Source organism: Bos taurus, chromosome 3 (assembly GCF_002263795.3).
Source record: "Bos taurus isolate L1 Dominette 01449 registration number 42190680 breed Hereford chromosome 3, ARS-UCD2.0, whole genome shotgun sequence".
Lineage (NCBI taxonomy): Eukaryota > Metazoa > Chordata > Mammalia > Artiodactyla > Bovidae > Bos > Bos taurus.
Window position 1 is genome coordinate 24,202,373 of NC_037330.1, and position 20,481 is coordinate 24,222,853.

At 41.3% G+C, this 20,481-nt stretch overlaps 1 protein-coding gene across 5 annotated transcripts in view; it reads left to right on the top strand.

Annotated features, from left to right (window-relative positions):
- Positions 1-20,481, top strand: part of TBX15 (T-box transcription factor 15) — a 126,016-nt gene that overhangs the window by 72,796 nt on the left and 32,739 nt on the right. For all 5 annotated transcript variants that reach the window (XM_059884556.1, XM_010803117.4, NM_001434846.1 and 2 more), the window contains 4 exons: positions 1,991-2,204; positions 7,259-7,360; positions 9,250-9,421; positions 10,607-10,774. In XM_059884556.1, coding sequence (XP_059740539.1) covers positions 2,104-2,204; positions 7,259-7,360; positions 9,250-9,421; positions 10,607-10,774 — 543 coding nt within the window. In that variant the 5' untranslated portion in view covers positions 1,991-2,103. The remainder of the gene's footprint in view (positions 1-1,990; positions 2,205-7,258; positions 7,361-9,249; positions 9,422-10,606; positions 10,775-20,481) is intronic.

Sequence of the window (20,481 nt, forward strand, 5' to 3'; positions counted from 1 at the left end):
CATAGCATGCTAGGATAGGGAGATTTCATAGTACTTTGCTCCCAAAAGTACGACAAGACTGTTTTTTAAAAATCTTGCTTTGAGAAGATCTTGAAAAAGTCACAGTTTTAGTGATAAGCAAGGAGCTCTTGGCGTATCACAGAAACAAAATGGGATTTGGGAATCCAGACCTCAGGGGGTTGGATTACTATTGTTTGGAGAGTGTGTGATGATGTCATGGCTCTGCTGAAAGGCAGACTGAATCAGGCTGGGATAGAGATTTGTCGCTCAACTACAGCTCTCACCTTAGATGAGTAGCTCCACTTTTCTATACTTGGAAGAGATCAACATTAGCTTCTGTTTAGTCCAAGGTATAAAATGATATGCTTAGACATGGAAAATCTGGCTATACAACTTTTTAATGTTTTTGATGAAGATGATGACTGGATCAGTGATTGTGGATAAACTAAAGATTATGGGCAGAGGCTTCCCTGTTGTTTGGGAGCTTGGTTCAGTTCTGCGGTGTGTTGAATGTCTTCAGCAGTGAGGGTGAGGAATTGGGGAGGATGGAGAAAAATGACACTTGGCTTCCCATGGGCTTGCAAAGGTGTGATAGATTCTTGCTAGAAATGCTGCCTGGGCTTGAGAGAGGAACACTTTAGGACTGGAAGGAAAGAAAATTAAAGGTGTCGTGAGAGGCGTTGTTCACAGGCCTGGAAACCTGCTCCAGTTAGTGAGGATGGCCGCGAGATGGTCTGGCATTGTGTCCCAGCCTTCTTCCGTCATGTTAATGTCAAGGACTGGTGCCCAAGAGGTCCTGACCTTTGACAGCATTGAAAAGCCAGTTGTCAGAGTAAGACGTTGTTTTTAACCTTTCTTTATGTATGTATTTAATTAGGGGGTAGAAATCAAAATCCTAGATGTTAAGGGTGAGTGGAAGAAATACATTTTTAGGCTTGGTTCGCAGTATCATTTGACATAAGGAAACTACTAGCTACTCCAAGTTTGGAAAATATTAGGAGATACAATTCTTCTAAAAGTAAATTCTGAAAAATTACAGATCTGCCTCTAGCATTCTCTTTGGTCTGCATCCTCCCTACTCCCCCACCCCCAACCCTGCCCCTTCTTTGAGAATAGAAGACGCAGGAGGAAAGGACCATCTGGCCCAGCATGCCAGCTTTTTATTTGGTTGCTCTCAATCCTACCTTCCTGTTTGCATCAGCCCTCCCCTCTACCCATACTTTAGAAACCAATCAAGGTGTCTCCTAAACTCATTTATTCCCTTTGTTTTAACCGCCTTCTTGGGGTAACCTTTTCCATATGCTTACATCCTTGCCTCACAACAGACTGGTTTTTTTTTTTTTTTTAATCCAAAATGGCCTGATTGGGCTTTAGGGAAAGCCATTTACTCAAATATACAACAAGGTGTTTCTGAAGATCCCTAACAGCTTTTCATTACTTGTGATGACCAGGATATATAAATGGAGGAAAAGTTGCTGTGTTTAAAAGTAACTGACTGATGGACAGTGATGCTGTGTGGTATGGAATTAGAGAATACATTGCTGTTAGCATGGAATCTTTTCCCCCAAGTTGAAAAGTCTAATCTGGGTTTGCAGCTGGAGTCTGTGATGATGATTCTTTCTTAAAATTTGGCCTTTGTTTGTTTTGTTGCCCCAGTTTGGTTTTATTCCCTTCAACACGGTGACATTCACACTCTTTCTATTGCCTTTTGTGGGCCAGTTTTCTTCAGCTGTTGCTAGAACTTACTAAAATGCCAGATTTCATGTTGGAAACATGAAACCTGAAAGAAGATCGTAAATCACAAAAACAAACCACACACACACACAAATACCCTGAGTACTGTGCACTGGAGCTTCCCAGCTTTAAGCCTCCTTTTGTTACCCCTCTCCCCACCCCATCGTGCCCCCCACCCTGCCTCCATCTTTTTGAGGCCAGGGGCATGGGGGGAGTCAGCAGTTTCTCACCTAAGGCTCAATTATTTATTTTGCAGATTCCGAGCAGAGCACAGGTTCTGACTCCGAGGTGCTCACTGAGCGGACTTCCTGCTCCTTTGACACTCACGCTGACCTGGGCCCTGGTGCTGCAGGCCCTGTGCCTGCCGCCATGTCTTCCATGGAAGAGATTCAGGTGGAGCTACAATGTGCTGACCTCTGGAAGAGGTTCCATGACATTGGAACCGAGATGATTATCACCAAAGCAGGCAGGTGAGGACAATTCCTTTAATAGCCAGATTCGAAGACCAGGAGAACAAACTTAGGAGCTGTTACGTTTTTCTTTCTATTTATTTGTGGTAGGTGGCCTTGGTGAAGCCAAAGCCACTCCCATTCACTTTTCAGCATCTGGATATCTTGATAAAATGCTTTTTTTGTGTTTATTGGGTTTTGCTGTTTTCCTCCAAGGATCACTCAAACCTAAATCACCTCTACCCTCACAAACATTTTCTGCTTGCAAATGTGTTCCAGCCAGTACTAGAGATCCATGGTACCTAACAGTCAAACAATAGATCGCCAAAGCTAGTGTTACTTCACCAACCAGTGTTTTCAAGAGAAAAAGCTTGCATCTTCTAAGGCCTTTAAATCAGCCAGATATTTTTGTAAGAATTTTGTTTTTGGTAAAATTTGGGCTTAGTGCATGCATTTTTGGAACTCTGCTGATTGATTCATTGTGTTTTACTGTTGGCTTTAAATTATCACTTTAATGGGACCTACTGAAAACTCTTTCAAAACGATTTATGTAGGATGATAAAACTTTTAAAAACACAGCATTTCTTGAAATAAACACTGTTAATTAAGCTACTTCTTTATTTGTATCTTTACATATGTTCAGAGTTAGGTATCTGTTTTGTGCTAGATATTCAACATGTATTACATTATTTAAACTTCAAAGGAGTCCTTTGAGGGAGGATATGATAATCCCATATATAGATGAGGATGCAAAAGCTGGAAGAGGTTAATTAACTTGACTAAGGCCACACAGGTAGTAAAGGACAGCTCAGAATTCTACACAAATCTGTTTGGCTCCAAAACAATTGTCTTAAGTATTTATGTCTGTTCTGCCCTTTGAATTCAAATGAAAATAAATCTGTACTGAATTTTTTAGTGTATAAGAATAGTTCATTGAAATTAAAGCAGTTACAGTGGTTTCATATTTACAGAGTCAGTCCATGTAGTCTCACATCACAGAGACCAAAAAGACTCACCTCACTGATGGTAAACTATGGACATTCAAAGCAAAAGCATGTTTTGACTGGGTCTAGTTCACTTGAATATGCATTTAGAGAAACCTCTCATTAAGATGTTACAAAAAGATGATCTTAAAATGAACCAGAAGTCTTATTCAGTTTCATCCTCCCCTGTAAACCCCCTTCCCTCTTTAAGTTTTAGTAGAGAATAAAGTCATTAAAAAAAAACTTTATTTGGAGGAGCAATTTGAGTAATTGAAGGAGAATTACTTTCAAAATACCTTTCAGAATTATTTTTTAAAAATTGAAGTATAGTTGATTTACAATGTGTTAATTTCTGCTGTTCAGCAAAGTGATTCAGTATATTCACACACACCCCTGCGCCCCCCCCATATATATATATATATATATATATATATATATATATATACACACACATTCTTTTAAATATTCTTTTCCATTATGGTTTATCACAGGGTATTGAATATAGTTCCCTGTGCTATCCAGTAAGACTTCGCCGTTTATTCAGAATTACTTTCAAAAGCCATCTTTTTTTGTTGCTTGAGTTTCATTCTACATTTTGAGATGTTATGACTTGGACAGAAACAGTGATTCAAGGAAGATATTTTTATTCTTTTTCTTAGTGTTTGTTAAGGGCATTAGTTTGGTGAGAGGGGAAATACTACTTTTATTGTCTATCAGATTTTCCAGTTTTCTTTGGGGGGCAGTTTACTTACTACTATTAACATTATGTCTGTGTATTTTAATCACATTTGTTCCTGATATCATTCCCTGTTCCCTACACATCAATGAATTCAGTTTATTCGAACACTTCCTTGACAACTCTCCTGTGATGTCATTTCATGATTTATTCTGCATTGTTTTCTTTTCTGTATCTCTACCTTCACAAATCACTTTGGTCTGAATATATGGGCTTTGCAGGTGGCTCAGTGCTAAAGAACCTGCCTAAAGAACCCACCTGCCCTTACAGGAGATGTGGGTTTACTCCCTGGGTCGGGAAGATCCCCTGGAGAGGAAAATGGCAGCCCATTCCAGTATTCTTGCCTGGGAAACCCCGTGGATAGAGGAGCCATGTAGCCATGGTGGGCTACAGTCCATGGGGTCACAAAAGAGTCAGACATGACTCAGTGACTAAACGACAACAACCTGAATAGATCCAGGCATTCTGAGCACAGACGTGCAGTTTGTTCTTTATTCATATCCCTTTGTTTAGATTTAGAAACTGTACTTGTTGCTCCCGTGTTGAAGTGCCTCAGCCATTAATGTTACTGTCAGTAACTCTGCTCAAGTAATTCTGGAACCACTGAGAAACATGCAAAGAAGTGTTTCTCTTCTGTAAATTTTCTTCATTCCCTCCCCATCCCAGAAATTGATTCTTTCCTTTTCTCTTCATTTTTCTTCCTATGTAGTGTCCTTTTCAGTTTTAATTTCAGTTTCCATTGTATTAGTTATGTACGCCTCTCTGTTCTTTTTTCCCCTCTCAGACCTTAGTCACCATCTACTTCTTTTCACATTCCAAACTGTAAACTTGTTGATTCAGAACTACTGTAGTCTACAGAACCCTCAATCTTTGAGTGCACCAACAGAACCTGCATGGTCAGCACCATGGACAGAGGTGTTTGTAGGGATTAATGGGTTTGGAAGTCAAAAAAATTGACCTAAATTTAGGCATAAAATGAAAACTCATCTCATTTTGTGAATATGAAAGATTAATTTTTCCTTGGGTGTTATGACGTTGCTTGATATTCTGTGCTAAAATACTGACAAAAAGAAAAAGCAACTTTGGTAAGATTTTAATGAGAGAATTCAAATATCAGCGTAGAATTGAAAGCAGGAGTCACTGTGAGTATTGTTTAGTTCTTTTCCTTTGTTTTATAGATGGTGAATTAAATGACTTCTCCAGAGCCATATAGCTCATTCATTTTAGAACTTAAGTTCTAAAGAACTGGAAAAAGACAGGTAGCATCTCCACTCAAGGTCATATAAATGTTTTGGACAAAACAGGTATTGAGTTTAAAACCATCTGACCCTTTTTCTTGAAGTCATCAGGAAATAAATTCATCTCTTTTAGTGTAGTGTAGCCCTCTGTTGCTGGCTGACAGAAACCACATTTTCTTATCTCAGGTAGTAAGAGAGAGGATTTTTCCACCCCCAGAAAGATGTTCTCCAAACATTTATATAGACAGGGCAATCATAAGTCACTGTTATTAAGAAGGGAATTAATGATCTATACATACATGTATATACCAAGGTTCCCAAATTTTTGGAAAGAGTTAATGTGAATCAAAGTGCCTCACCTACAGTGAATGATAGATTTAGTCATTGTAAGCAGCCCACAATAAAATTTCATTAGCTCGCCATAATACTAAAATAGAAGACTTTCTAATTATACTTTAAGAATAGAGAAAGAAAATCTAAAACTGAAATACCAATAGAAGCTTCTGAAAGTTATAAAGTGAAAAAGAATTGGTAATACTGACATTATTCTTTGCAAATATTTAAGAAACAGCCACCATCCCTATTGAAGATCTATGGTCACTCTTGTGCTTTAACTTCAAACAAGATTATGATGTCACCAACCTATAACCAGAGGACTTTTGTTTTCTGAGTAATTTTTGATGAGTAGTAGAGTGTGTGACTAGCACAGAAAGCCCCTCATGTAAACAACCAATGCACATTTGTGAGATGACTGTCTGGGGTCAGGGTATGGTCTATGGCTGTGAAATGGAGCAAAGCCAATTAGGCCATATGTGGATCAAGCCTGTGACCTTGACCTCATTAGCACCGTGCTCTGCCCAGTTCAACTAACTGGCCCCAGATGGTTAAACTTAATGCAGCATTTTGTGTACAAGTACCCTAGAGCACATTCAGGGCAATCCACATTTTTTAAAAAACTGAACACTTTTTATGTCTGGCTCCTAAATGAATGACATGCAAAATAGCCTGATGTTTTTCTTCTTTCTTATGGTTAAAGAAGAATGGCAAATTTTATTTTAGTCTCCTTGAAACTCAATACCTCTTTGGGACTGCTCCCTCTCCTCCTCTTCAATTATGAGAGTAGTTGTAAAGTGCCATATCCTGACCTCGCTTGCTTTGGCAAGTTTAACAAGCCATTGTGGTGGAAACAAGGTATTGCCCAGAGGCCACTAGAATTCATTTGGTATTTGCTTCTTATTCCACAGGGTCCTTCCTCTGACACACACGTTGACAGCCTGAGAACTTGCAGAAATTTTTCTACAGTTTTATGTGTTAAAAAAAAAAAAAAAAAAACCGTTGGTGGTCCTTTGTTTGAGAACTGGTAGCACCTTCCTTCTTTTTTTCTTTTCTTAAGATATTATTTTTAGAGTGGTCATTTTCAAGTAGACAATCAAAAAGTACTTCATGATCACTGCAATTAACTGTGATAAGCTACTTAGGGAATAAGAATATAAGTTATTCAAGTGTATTAAGTATAAAAGTGTATTTAAAGATGTTTTAGGGAATTCCATGGCTGTCCAGTGGTTAGGAGATGCTTCCACTGCTGCTGCTGCTGCTAAGTCACTTCAGTCGTGTCCAAATCTGTGCGACCCCATAGATGGCAGCCCACCAGGCTCTCCCGTCCCTGGGATTCTCAAGGCAAGAACACTCAGGCCGCCCAATTCAATCCCTGTTTGAGGAACTAAGATCCTGCAAGCTGCATGGTGCAGCCAAAAAAAAAGAGACGAAGAATGTTACAGTCTAATAGGGAATGTATATACATGCACTTTATCTATCTCTTGTCTCTCCATCTGTCTCACATTAAAGATTAATGTAAAGCATGCTATGGTATAAGATCTTTGAGTGTATGAATAATCAAACAGTTCAATTTAAGTTCAGAAGAGGTGTTATTTCAGCAGTATACATCCTCAGGATATTTGATAGTGATAATTTTCAAATTGAAAAAAAACAGCCAACTTTGAGAATTAAAGGATATGGGATTTTGACGTGCTTCCTATTAAGAAGAGACTCATCAAGTGTTTACTCTTGCTACTTCTTCCCCTCTGATTGCTGAGCTTCCTGCCTTGTTTCCCATTATAGGAGGATGTTTCCTGCCATGAGAGTGAAAATCACTGGCCTGGATCCACACCAGCAGTACTACATAGCAATGGACATTGTACCTGTGGACAATAAAAGATACAGGTAATGATGACTGGCATGTGGAATTGTGGGCATCACCAGCACCCAGGATGTTGTGTAAACTCATTAGATGACACATTTTAACAGTGGACTGCAAAGAGTTGACTCACTGGAAAAGACTCTGATGCTGGGAGGGACTGGGGGCAGGAGGAGAAGGGGACGACAGAGGATGAGATGTCTGGATGGCATCACTGACTCGATGGACGTGAGTCTGAGTGAACTCCGGGAGTTGGTGATGGACAGGGAGGCCTGGCGTGCTGCGATTCATGGGGTCGCAAAGAGTCAGACACGACTGAGCAACTGAACTGAACTGTACAATGTACTGGGTGGGGAACAAGGATAGAGGATATGCCAATGGCCTGTGGCAGAACATCAGACAGGAGAGAGGCAGGGAGTCAGAACCAGTAATGGTTTGGTCTGGATCCTCCTAACATTTCTATAAAGACTGGGATTATATAGGGACTTCCCTGGCAGACCAGTGGTTCAGACTCTAAGCTTCCTCTGCAGGGGGCATATCTGGTCAGGGAACTGAGATTCTGCATGCTGCGTGGCACAGCCAAAAAAACAAAGATAAATACTTTTTTTTAAAAGTGGGATTGCGTAGTGTATGCCAGGGTAGCAAAAATCAAATGGATCTTAAGTCTAAAACTAATTCAGTTAACACTGAAAGTGATTAATGTGTTGAATGATTTGGTTTATGAAATACTAGGTGAGCTGAGATGATTTATTTTGAAAAGTGGTCAGAGAAGTGCATTAATACAGTATATTCAATTATATACGTGGTGGATTATCCTGTTGTTGATGGAGGGGAAGAATGGGAGAATTGGGTAAGGCCTCAGAAGAATATCTATTTAGGGGAATTATTGGTAGTTAATATGGATTATGAACAAGTTTGCTAAATAACCTTCCTTCAGAGCCATTAAAAGGCAACATAGTCTCCACGTGTATCACTCATAGTTCTTGTCGTAAACAGGTTGTGGCTTAATTGATCTCCTGAGTTCTCAATCAAATCAGTGAGTCATGGCTCATTTTTGAGATATTTCAGAACTTGGCCCTAAGCCCATGAATTTGGAGGTTAGAGGTGAATAGAGAAGTTCATTACTTGTATGTTAGAGGGAGTGCTGGTTAAGAAAAAAGTGGTCTTGATGTTGGACTTAGTAGGGGAGATGCTCCTTTCTTTAAAAACTTCCTTCATTTCAGTGAAAATGGAGACCGCTGTCTTAGTGCAGCCATTCCCAGAAACACCAGGACTTCCCAGTTAGTTTTCTTTGATTAACCTAGTCTCATTCCAGTGACTTTGTGGGAAAATAATGTGGATGTTCAAAACTAAGTTTTCATCAAAATGCTTCAAAATGCAGAGTCTTAGCTAAGAAATGGTTAACAAGTGAGAGGCTTGGAAGGTCTGTGCACATGGCTGTGTTTTATAGGACAATATGGAAGATGTTTTTAATAAGGAACCAAACCCTGAGCAAGTGGCCAATGGATTATATGGTTTGCATTTGAAAGGTGAAAGGTTGCAGTAAAATACCTTTTCCATAGCTAAACACGTGGGTTCAGGATGCCTGTGTGCACACAGGGGTGCAAGGCAAGGAGAGGAAGAAGAAAGAAAAGGAACTGTGAGAATGTTTTCCTTGTGAGAGCTGCGGCTTTGATCATTAACCACAACACTTTTCTGCCCTCCCCCACCCATCTTGTTTCCCATTTCCATCTCTATTTCATTTTCCCTGGTTATCCACCCTTCCCTTTTGCTCCTTTGTATTCTCTGTTTAATCCTCCCTCCTCCATTTTTTTTCTCATTTGTGTCTCCTCCCTCCTGTCCCTAATTGTTTCCTGGGTCTCTGCTCCTCCCCTGCATCTGTCTCTGAATTCTCCTCTCTCCCTCTCTGTCTCAGATATGTGTATCACAGCTCCAAGTGGATGGTGGCTGGCAACGCTGATTCCCCCGTGCCCCCAAGAGTTTATATACACCCTGATTCTCTAGCTTCTGGAGATACTTGGATGAGACAGGTGGTCAGTTTTGACAAACTCAAGCTGACCAACAATGAATTGGATGATCAAGGACATGTGAGTCAAATAACCCCATCTCCTCTACCTTCCTCTTTCCCTTTTTTTCCTCTAGAACTGACTAGTCCCAGGAGGTTTCAAATGGGTAAAAAAGAATCTCTATGCTATTTTGAGTCATTTTAAGTAATTAAGCAAGCATGAAAGTTTTTTTTTTTCCTCTTGTGAAATTACATTTATTACACATCTAACATTTAGCAACTGTCTGTTATGTATCAGACTGTGTTTATCAGACAGAGTTCTTGTGCTCCAGGAACTCACTGTCAAGTCAGGAGAATTCAGACAGAAACACAGGACGCATTTCAAAATGCTGAAATAAATCATATCGTTTAGTAGAATAATTCTTATTATTCGTACCATATAATTCATATTATCCTCTGAGGGCAATAAACTCAGAGAAACTCTTGTAGGGGCATTTCTGGCTGATTGGTCAAGAAATTTATGAATTTATAAGAGAAGTCTAGGTCTTAAGGCTGCTGCTGCTGCTGCTAAATCACTTCAGTCGTGTCCGACTCTGTGCGACCCCATAGATGGCAGCCCACCAGGCTCCCCCGTCCGCTGGCCAGGTGTAATTGGTGCCCCTGATTTAATTTTGGCGGTTAACGCACTGAATTTTCACTGAATGCCAGAATCCGCACTGGATGCTATGCATGAAGACTGAAGAAACGAAAATCATGGCTCCTATCTTTAGGGAAATGGTAACTTTCTGAGGAAGAGAGAACACCCATATCCCCTTAGCTCTCCCATAACATGAGAGAATGTCCATAAAATCAATAACAAAGTTCAAATAATGGCTTGTAAAATTTAAAGACAGAGGAGCCCATCCTGAAAATGTGAAGCAGGAAGGAACAGCTATCACACAGCAGGGGTTCTGAGACCTTTTAGTGGAGTGGAGTCTACTGGTATCAGAACCAATTCGCTCAATATTTATCCAAATGAAGAAGACACATTGCACTCACCACCTATGATTGAGATCCTCTGCTACGGGTTCTGTGTGATGTGATGCTCCAGTCACTTAGTCCTTCCAGCCATGGGCAAGTACACTGATTTCCAGTTTCCTGTATGTCTCACCTCCAATCTGTGTTTTCCTATAATGCTTTTATCCTGTAATTTGTTTGCATAAGAACTAGCAAAGATGTAGGGATCTTAGAGGCAACCCTGGAGTAATGTGTCCCCTTCTCATTTCAGATCATTCTTCACTCTATGCACAAATACCAGCCTCGAGTACACGTGATTCGCAAGGATTTCAGCAGTGACCTTTCACCCACCAAACCCGTCCCTGTTGGGGATGGAGTGAAGACATTCAACTTTCCTGAGACAGTGTTCACTACCGTCACAGCCTATCAGAACCAGCAGGTACGAGGCTGCCTTTGAGAGTCGCCTGCTGCAGCTGCCTTTAATGGAGTTTATTCATCCTTTTGTAAGAACTGCTTAGTCCTTCTCCATGGCACTGAAATGCTGGAGTGAGAGCCACCAGGCTGGTGGCGCACAGACAGCACTGGTGATGACAAGGCGATAATGCCTGGTAGCAGCTGTCAGAGTCTAGATTTAGATCAGAGACAAGATCTTTGACCAAGAGGACCAAACCTAAGTCATTTTCAGGTCTCTCTGTACTTGTACCCTTGTTTCATGATCTCTACTACATCCTGGCAAATGTTCCTCATCACTTGAAATTCCTGAGGTTTGATTCATTCTTTCCCTTTTATCCTCTCCGGGGAGCCCTCCATCAGGCTACATCAAAGTCATCAAGCCTCTCAGACTCTATGTCAGACTCACCACTTCCATTTATACTTTCAGAGGTAGTTGGCTTGTGCTCACCAGCCACACCCTAAGATCTGTATGATTTGATGTCAGTAATATATTCATTCATTCTGTTAATATTTATTGAGAACTTATAATAGTCTCAGCTTAGCAGATTAAGACTCATTTCTTAATCTCATTTCTCCCTAAGCAAAGAAGAGTTTAAGTTGAGTGAAAGACACATAAATACATAATGATAATACAGTGGAATAACAGAGATGTGGACAGGGTGTTTTTTTTGTATTGGTTTGGTTTGTTTGTTTTTTTTTTTCTTTGGTGTGGGAAATGAGGGAAGTTTTCCTGGAAGAACTGAAGCTTTTTCTGTTGTTGAAACACACATAGAAATTAGCTAGTTGGTGGGGGAGAGGAAGAGAGAGGCCAAGTCTAGGATTACTGTGGGCATTTCTAAAAAACATTCTTTTTTTTTTTTTTTTTAAGAGAATGACTTGATGGATTTACAAGTTGTCTCACTTTATGCAGTTCTCTAAAAGTTACATATGAATCTCATTTTGTAAGTTAGATTGTATTTCACATTTTGGTAAATTGTCTAATTAATAGGATCCTGCAGTGAATTCTTTTCCAAAACAAAGATTTTTTTGCTTGTTTATTTTACTTGAAACTCTGCATACTTTTGTTTTGGGCCTGCTTGGAGCAAAATGGACTTATACTGTAGAACTCAATACCTTTTATATTGGACACTGTGCTCTAAGAAAGAAAGAAATAGGAAAGCTTCATTCCCTAAATATTTATTGAGGGCTTACTATGTGCCAGGCAGGTGAAGGTATATTACACAATCTTCAGTTCATATTGAAACTTTTTCTACCTTTCATAGTACATCCTGGTAAGATTCCTTGGATACTTTTTATCTTAGGGGAATTTGATACACAACAATCCCTTAGTCGGACAAAGGTTAAGTGCTATATGGTTGTTGCACTTTCTCAGCAGCTGTAAAGTGTTCCCAACTTCAGACTTTCCTCTTAGATGCTGTATTTGATTTCAGTTGGAGAAGGCAATGGCACCCCACTCCAGTACTCTTGCCTGGAAAATCCCATGGACGGAGGAGCCTGGTAGGCTGCAGTCCATGAGGTCGCTAAGAGTCGGACACAACTGAGCGACTTCACTTTCACTTTTCACTTTCATGCGTTGGAGAAGGAAATGGCAACCCGCTCCATTGTTCTTGCCTGGAGAATCCCAGGGACGGGGGAGCCTGGTGGGCTGCCGTCTATGGGGTCGCACAGAGTCGGCCACGACTGAAGTGACTTAGCAGCAGCAGCAGCAGCAGCAGCAGCAGCAGAAGGGCTTTACTTTGTGATGAGCGCTATTTAAAATTGTTTAAACTCTCTCAAACCCCTCAGACAGTAAAATTGCAGAGGCCATGGAGGGTTCTTACAAAAAAACTTTAATAATCAAGATTTCTTAAGCTCTGATATAAGATAGAGCAGCAGTATCAACATGACTTTTGGAGCAGTTGGGACTTTGGGATTAATTGTATTACAGAAGAGGGGAAATATAAGTTCTTTGAATAATTGAACTTTTTCCAAGACTACACCAGCCATCATTTAAATTATTACTTTCTCGTGCAGGTGGAGAGATGTGGCAATAAATATGACTCTAGAATGTAGCTTGTAGAGCAAAGTAGAACACTGTTGAATGACCCTTCCACTGCCTCACTGAGATCCATTCTAGATGCTAGGAGAGTCAGTACTGTAACCCAAGCTAAAGCTAAAACTCTACAACTCACCAGACAAAGAAAACCAAGCATGAGCATGAAATCTCTTTCGGTTCCTTTGCATTTCATAGACAATGTTCCAGCATCTGAGTACAGTCGTTTCTGACTCTTTGTGACCCCATGGACTGTAGCCTGCCTTGCTCCTCTGTCCATGGAATTCTCCAGGTCAGAATGCTGGAATGGGTAGCCATTCCCTTCTCCAGGGGATTTCCCCAACCCAGGAATCAAACCTGAGTCTCCTGTATTGCAGGCAGATTCTTTACCAACTGAGGCACCAGGGTAGCCCACATATGGACTTGAATAGGGGCAATGGTAGTTTGGCGGGGGTAGGATGCTATGACTAAGATCATGGGATTTGGTAGTAGACCTATCTGTTTGGTTTCTACCTTTTTATTGGCAAATTGTGTGACCTTGGGCAAGGTCAAACAATTTGTGTTTTCCTCTCATCTTGTGTTTCCTGGCCTGAAAGTGTCCTGACCTTACTAGGACTACATGAGGGGACATGTACTGTCACTGACATAAACCTGGCATCTGATTAATAGTAGTCAGCCTATATTGCTAAATGCCTGGGTCTGCACAGGCATGAAAGATAATGGGGGAATAGAGGCAATTTTAAAGAATAAATTTCTTATTAAGGAGAAAGAGGATTCTTGGGGACTGGAGGAGGTACGTGGGCTCTCGAAGGAATTATATTCAATAGGTAACTACTTTGATCTCTCTGTTCTCATGTCACATTGGTGAATTCATGATGTGCTGACATTCAAAATAGATGAGTCATACTCAATTCCACCCATTTTAAAATCCAGATAACGGCTTTTGCCTGTTTAACAAGCCTCCATTCCCTGGATAAATCAATAAGCATGATTGTTTAACCTTCCCTTTGGCTGTGTAGATATGATTTAATATAACACAGTGCCTTCTAATAAAGCAAACTAACCTTGGCTCTCTCCCCCAGGAATCTAGAGGGCTGCATCCTATAAGGCAGATCTGTTATGTACAATAATTTTCAAACTTGTCGTGAGGATGCCGGGTAGCATAAACTGTTCTCTTTTGTGAGCTGCATTCAGTGATTACTGTGTTTTTATTTCCTCAGCCTTCTAGATTGAGAACAAATAATACCTTAAAGCAAAGTTGTTTACTTCATATTTTTTTTTAAGGAAAGGGTTAGGGAGGGCTATGAGTAAGGAAAGAGCAAAGAGTCAGGGATAGATTCTCATTGTTCTCGGGGACTTGTCCGGAGGAGCACACAGCAGGAAGGACAGTAGAGGGGATGGAATTGAAGTGAACTGTTGTCCAGCCTTCCTAGGGAAAGGCAGTGCATTGTTCCACATACAGCAAAGGGCTAGACATTTGCAGACCTGGATTTTAGTCCTACATTTTCCACTAGCTTCCCTGTGTCACTTTGAGCAAGTTATTTTGTCTTTTGGGGCTTCAATGTGTTATTAAAATGTCATTTATTTTAAGAAATAGTGATGGCAGGAAGAGATAGTGGGGAGCTATTAATTCTCTTTATTTGGTAGAATAAAAAATTGCAATATCAATATTGATCCTTCACATGGTGGAAGGGGAGGATTTGGAATTAGCCTGTGGCATTTTGAAGCCCTGAAACCACTAATTAGGAGGAAGGACCCTTCCATCTCCATGGTGCTGGTGGTTTTGTCACTAAGTCATGTCCAACTCCTGCAACCCCATGGACTGTAGCCTGCCAGACTCCTCTGTCCATGGATTACCCAGGCAAGAATACTGGAGTGGGTTGCCATTTTCTCCTCCAGGGGATCTTCCCAGTCCAGGGATTGAACCCATGTCTCCTGCATTGCAGGCAGATTCTTTACTGACTGTGCCACCGGGGATGCCCTAAAACTGAAACCACTAATTAGAAGGAAAGACTCTTCCATCTCCATAATTCTAAGCTATTTATAGTCCATGCAGGGCTGACTACATGCTTGGAACATGACTGAATATATAATTAGCCAACATACCTCTACTACCAGGTTCCTGAAGTATCTGTGATTCTGCTTCTTTGCATAAAAATAGGAGTGGCATGTGAAGAAAGAGTTTCTTTTTTCATGAAATAATTGATGCTTTTCTTGCCCATACTCTCTACTGACTGACACATAGACTCCCAGGGCTGCTAACATACTGAAGTTATTATTGCTGTTATTTGCTCTTGGAGTGCCAACTTGGCAGGCCCATGGCAGAGAGAAAAGTACACGATGCCCAGACTCTCATCGAGAAGGACAAGAGGGTAGAAGTGGGAATAAAGGTGATTCTACCCTTAATGCTTTTTCTTGGAAGAAGCTAATGCCAATATATGTCCTCATGGAATTAGCAGGAAATTTCCATGGCAGAGTCTTTGTCCTCTCTAAGGGAAAAAGACTGCTGAACCTTGATTTTTTTTTTTCCCTCCAAATAGGAAACTATATTTCAAAATGGCACAGCCCTGTCTTCCTCAGGTCACACAGTCTTATTTCTTGATGAGAATTGGCTACATGAAACCACAGCCAGGCCAGGCTTGTGTAAGCAAATCCAATAGGATTTCTGAGCCACTCATTATACCCCAAACTACTGAGCCAGTTTTGCCTTAACTTTGCAAATTAGTATAGAATTTTTGTTCATATTGGATTAAAATTTTTTTATCCTTATGGAATACTTTTCAAGCAATCTGGTAAAAAAAATAAGAGTATGTTGATGAGGGAAGTCCCTTTGAGCCTTGGTCTGGTGAAATTATACTGAGGATATTCAGATTTTCTTTCTAGGTTGTGTTCTTTGTGTCTGCACTGTGCATGGTGAGGTATACCTGATTTATTAACTGCATCTATGTTACTAGGCAAAACAGTGAGGGAAAATGATTAAAATGAATAGTGGCAAGCCATAACCACCCCCTTACGTGCCATTGTCTTCAATAACTCAGACTACACAAATCAGTATAAGGTTATGGAAAGAAAATCAGTGAAGAAAAATGTTTCCATAAGCCCTGTATTTTCCATGTTGCCTCATTATCATTGGACCAAGTTTGAACACAACTGCTGTAGAATAGCTTTAGTTACAACGGAAGTTACTAATAGACCTTGTTCTGATGGGAAAGGCATTTAAGATTTTTGTCTGTAATCCCTATAGTGAAAGCAAAAAGGATTGGTGGAGTTGTTTGGTCTGTATTCTCTAAGGTTTATTATGGCTTTGGGACTGGTGATTTCTGTTTCACCAGTGAATGAAATTCATTCACTCCCTCACTCTATGCATTCATTGAACACAAATAGCATGTCATCCTGGCTGGCTGTGGCTGTATGCATGCTCAATCATGTCTGACTCTTTGTGACCCTGTGGACTGTAGACCACCAGGCTCCTCTGTCCATGGGATTATCCAGGCAAGAATACTGGAGTGGGTTGCCATTTCCTCCTCCAGGGGATCTTCCTAACCAGGGATTGAACCCACATCTATATTTACATATATCTATCTATAATATATAGATATATATTTTCCTCCCAAATCTTTATGGATGCTGTTGTAAATAATAAAATATGTCTTTAATATTGTTGAAAATAAATTTCATTTTATTTAATTGTAACCTGCATATTATAATGTTAGGCTAAGTGCAAATTTTGATTTACTACTACAATCGATGGGAGATAAACTAGCTATGAGAAAAATATAAGATAATATATCAATTCTTCAATATCCCTTTTAAATAATTGATTTATGTGGGAAAAAACCCAAATAAATTATATATAATTTGGAAAAAATAAAGAGAGTGTAGTTAAGAGAGTGGCAGAAGAACCCTATATTGGAGGGGTAATCAAGGAAGACCTCTCTCAGGAGGTTAACATTTGGATTGAGACTTAGGGTGAGGAGGCAGTTATATGAAGAGTAGAGAAGAAAACATTTTAGTCTGGGGGTAGAATGGGTTTCCCTGGTAGCTCAGATGGTAAGGAGTCTGCCCGAAATGAGGTAAACCCGGGTACAATTCCTGGGTTGGGAAGATCCCCTGGAGAAGGGCGTGGCAATGGCAGTCCACGCCAGTATTCTTGCCAGAATCCCATGGACAGAGGAGCCTGGTGGGCTATAGTCCATGGGGTTGCAAAGAGTTGGACACAACTGGAACGACTAAGCACAGCACAGAATGCATGTGAGGGGTCTGAGCAGGGAAAGAGCTTGACACGTTCCAACTCTGAGAGCAGCTCAGTTTGCCTGGAGCCTGTGGACCAGAGTTAGGGGAGGGTGGGGAGGGATGGAGAGGCAGGCAGGAGCCAGGGCATGCTGACCCTGCAAGGCCAGGCAGAGCTTGGATTGAATTCTGAGTCCAGTGGTAAGCACTGAAAGAATGACATGGTCTGACTATGTGTTAACAAAGATCACTTTGGTTGCTGAGGGAAGAGAAGAGATTGGACAGGGACATAAGAGACGTAGGTTCAATCCCTGGGTCAGGAAGATCCCTTGGAGGAGGGCATGGCAACCCACTCCAGTATTTTTGCCTAAGGAATTCCCATGCACAGAGGAGCCTAGTGGGCTACAGTCCATAGGGTTGCAAAGAGTCAGACATGACTGAGGTGACTTAGCACACAAGAGTGGAAGAGGAGAGATTAGTTTGAAGGGAATTTAGAGTAGTTTAGTCAAAAGACAACAGTGACCTGGTCTAACTAAGATGGGAAGGTAGAGGTTGGCAGTCCTATTTGATCATAATAAATAAATAAATAATATTAAGGGTACGGCTGATCATGAAGTATTCAAACGAACCTCCCCTGCTACTCCAGATGTACAGTGCATGGGCAGGGATGGGTGCAGTGGGGTTTATGAGTCCTCTTTGTGGTTGCTTGGGGGCCCCTGTGCTGTCCTCTGGTCCTCACTGGCCTCTGCCGGGGGTGTGGCCTGGGGCCAGGTCTGGGCTGATCCTTGGGTTCCTTGTGTTGATATGCTGTACCAACAGGAGACCGTTCAACTTGTGCTTTTGTGTTCCTGCCTCAGTCAGACCTCCCGGGCTTCCCTGGATAGCTCGGCTCCACCTCAGGTTTCATCTAGGTCCTCTGGCTCTGGTCTGGACTGCAGCACCGCTGTGTCAAGGTCACCCTGCCTTCTCCTCTGAGACCCTGACCCACTGCAGAAGGGCCATGGAAGGCTCGGGAATCCTAACTCAGGCCTCTTCTGTATTTGTGCTGGTGCAGCCACCCCATGTGTGTCTGGAGGTGACCTGCCAGTGTGCCTCTGAGTCTCCCCAGCCCTGCCCCTGGATTTTCGTTTGAGTAGAGAGCAAAAGCACATGTAAACCTAACTACTTGCTTTTCTTTTGTCTGTCACCTCTTTTCTCATGTCCCCCTGGAGTAGAGAGGGAGGATTTTTTTTACTTCTTTTTCTACCTGATGAAAATTCATCTCATGTCACACCTTTCCTTATATAGGACAGCAAGCTGTCATTTGCATCCCTTTCTATACTGTATCTGGAGAAGGAAATGGCAACTTACTCCAGTACTCTTGCCTGGAGAATCCCATGGACAGAGAAGCCTGGTGGGCTATGGTCCATATGGTCTCAGAGAGTCAGACACAACTGAAGCGACTTAGCATCCACTATACTGAATCTACTAGGTGGCTCTTGATATGGGAACTATGGGATTATCGATGTTGTGAATACATTGATTTACTCCTCCAAAATACTGTCCATGTTAACCTTGATATTTGTGTGTGCACGCACGCTTAGTCATGTCTGAATGTTTGCGACCCCTTCAAGCTCCTTTGTCCATGAGATTCTCCAGGCAAGAATACTGGAGTGGGTTGCCATTTCCTCCCCCAGGGGATCTTCCTGACCCAGGGATAGAACCCACATATCCTGAGCTGGCAAGCAGATTCTTTACCTCTGAACCACCTGGGAAACTCACCCATAGCCAAAGTTGTTGGCATAAGCATTAATTGGGGTTGTACTTTGGTGTGGACAGCTAATATTGCTCTCTTCTGCCTACAGGGTAACTAAATGTCTGCAGGGTAGTAAAGGCTTTTCATGATGTGGCCTGAGGTCAACCTCTCAGTTTTCTCTCTCACGTTCTCTTCTTGTACCTTGTGCTCTGGTTACATCAGACTCTTCAGTGTTTCTTAAAGAGGTTTCATTCTGGAACTTCTCTGGTGGTCTGCTGGTTGAGAATCTGCCTTCCAGTGCAGGGGATGTAGGTTCGGTTCCCAATCAAGGATCTATGATCCCACATGCCACAGAGCGACTAAGTGTATGCACGACTAGAAAGTCCGCACACCGCAACAAAGATCCCACATGATGCAGCTGAGATCAGTGCAGCCAAAACAAACGCTTCGTTCTTTCCCACTTCAGTTCTATGACTTACGTAAGAGCTTTCTTCTTAAATGCTTCCCTTGTTCCTTTCTCCCCTTTTTGCAGATTTCATTAAAATCCCATGCATCCTTCCCAGCTTGGCTTACATGCTTCCTCTAAGGTGAAACCTAGGAGCCCTTCTGCTAGCTTGAAGCAATTATTACTTCCTCTAAGCTCTTATGGCACTTTGCCTTTATTCAAAACCTTATAACTTTTTGTTTTATGTTGTAATTATTAATACATATATATATCTTCTTTTTTCTCCTTGAAGATAAGCTTTATTGGGGAAGGCACAGATGATACACAGTACTGACTGTCCACCACTCTGCAATTGCAACCGGTCACATGGTTTTGCACACAAATGTAATGCAATGTGTATGCTCACTCGTGTCTGATTCTTTGCAGCCCCATGGACTGTAGCCCATCAGACTCCTTTGTCCATGGGATTTCCCAGGCAATAACACTGGAGTGGGTTGCCATTTCCTTCTCCAGGGGATCTTCCTGACTCAGGGATCAAACCTGTGTCTCTTACATCTCCTGCATTGGCAGGCGGATTCTTTACCACTGCACCACCTGGAAAACCCTTGATAATAAATGAGTAAGGAGTAGCACCATCACTCTCTTCATAAAACTCTCTAAATCCCACATTAAAAACTGAAACAAGTAGAAGAGTGTTGTATTTCCTAACATTTGGTAGTATTTGTCTATTAAATCTCCATGCAGACTCCTTGGCCTGAGATACAGGGAACTGTGGGAAACAGGTTTTCAACCGTTTCTCCCAGGCCCATAAAATAGAACGTCATTATATTTGCAGGGGTCTGTGCCCCCAAAACACAGCAGCGCAATCATATGTCACAAGCCGCTATCATAAGTGAGTCGGACAGGATAAGCCAACTTGAAAGAGAATATAAAATATTATAACTCCAACTTGAAAAGAAAATATGGTGTGTGGTTTATTGCTATGGATTATGGAGGAAGAAAACTGATTTTAAGTCAAAAACAGAAAAGCAGTGACAGTCTTAAAAGTCAATACAGTACTCACAGGGCAGACACTAGACTTTAGAAAGCCGAAGTTCTGGGTTCCTGCTCTGGTCTATAAAATAGATGTGAAATTGCTTTTGCTTCATTATTAGTGCTACGTTATTAGTGCCACTCCGAAGCAAAGAATGTTTAGGGGGAAAAAAATAAACTTTGGTACTTTCAAGGCAGAGTCTCTTTTTCAGAATCTCA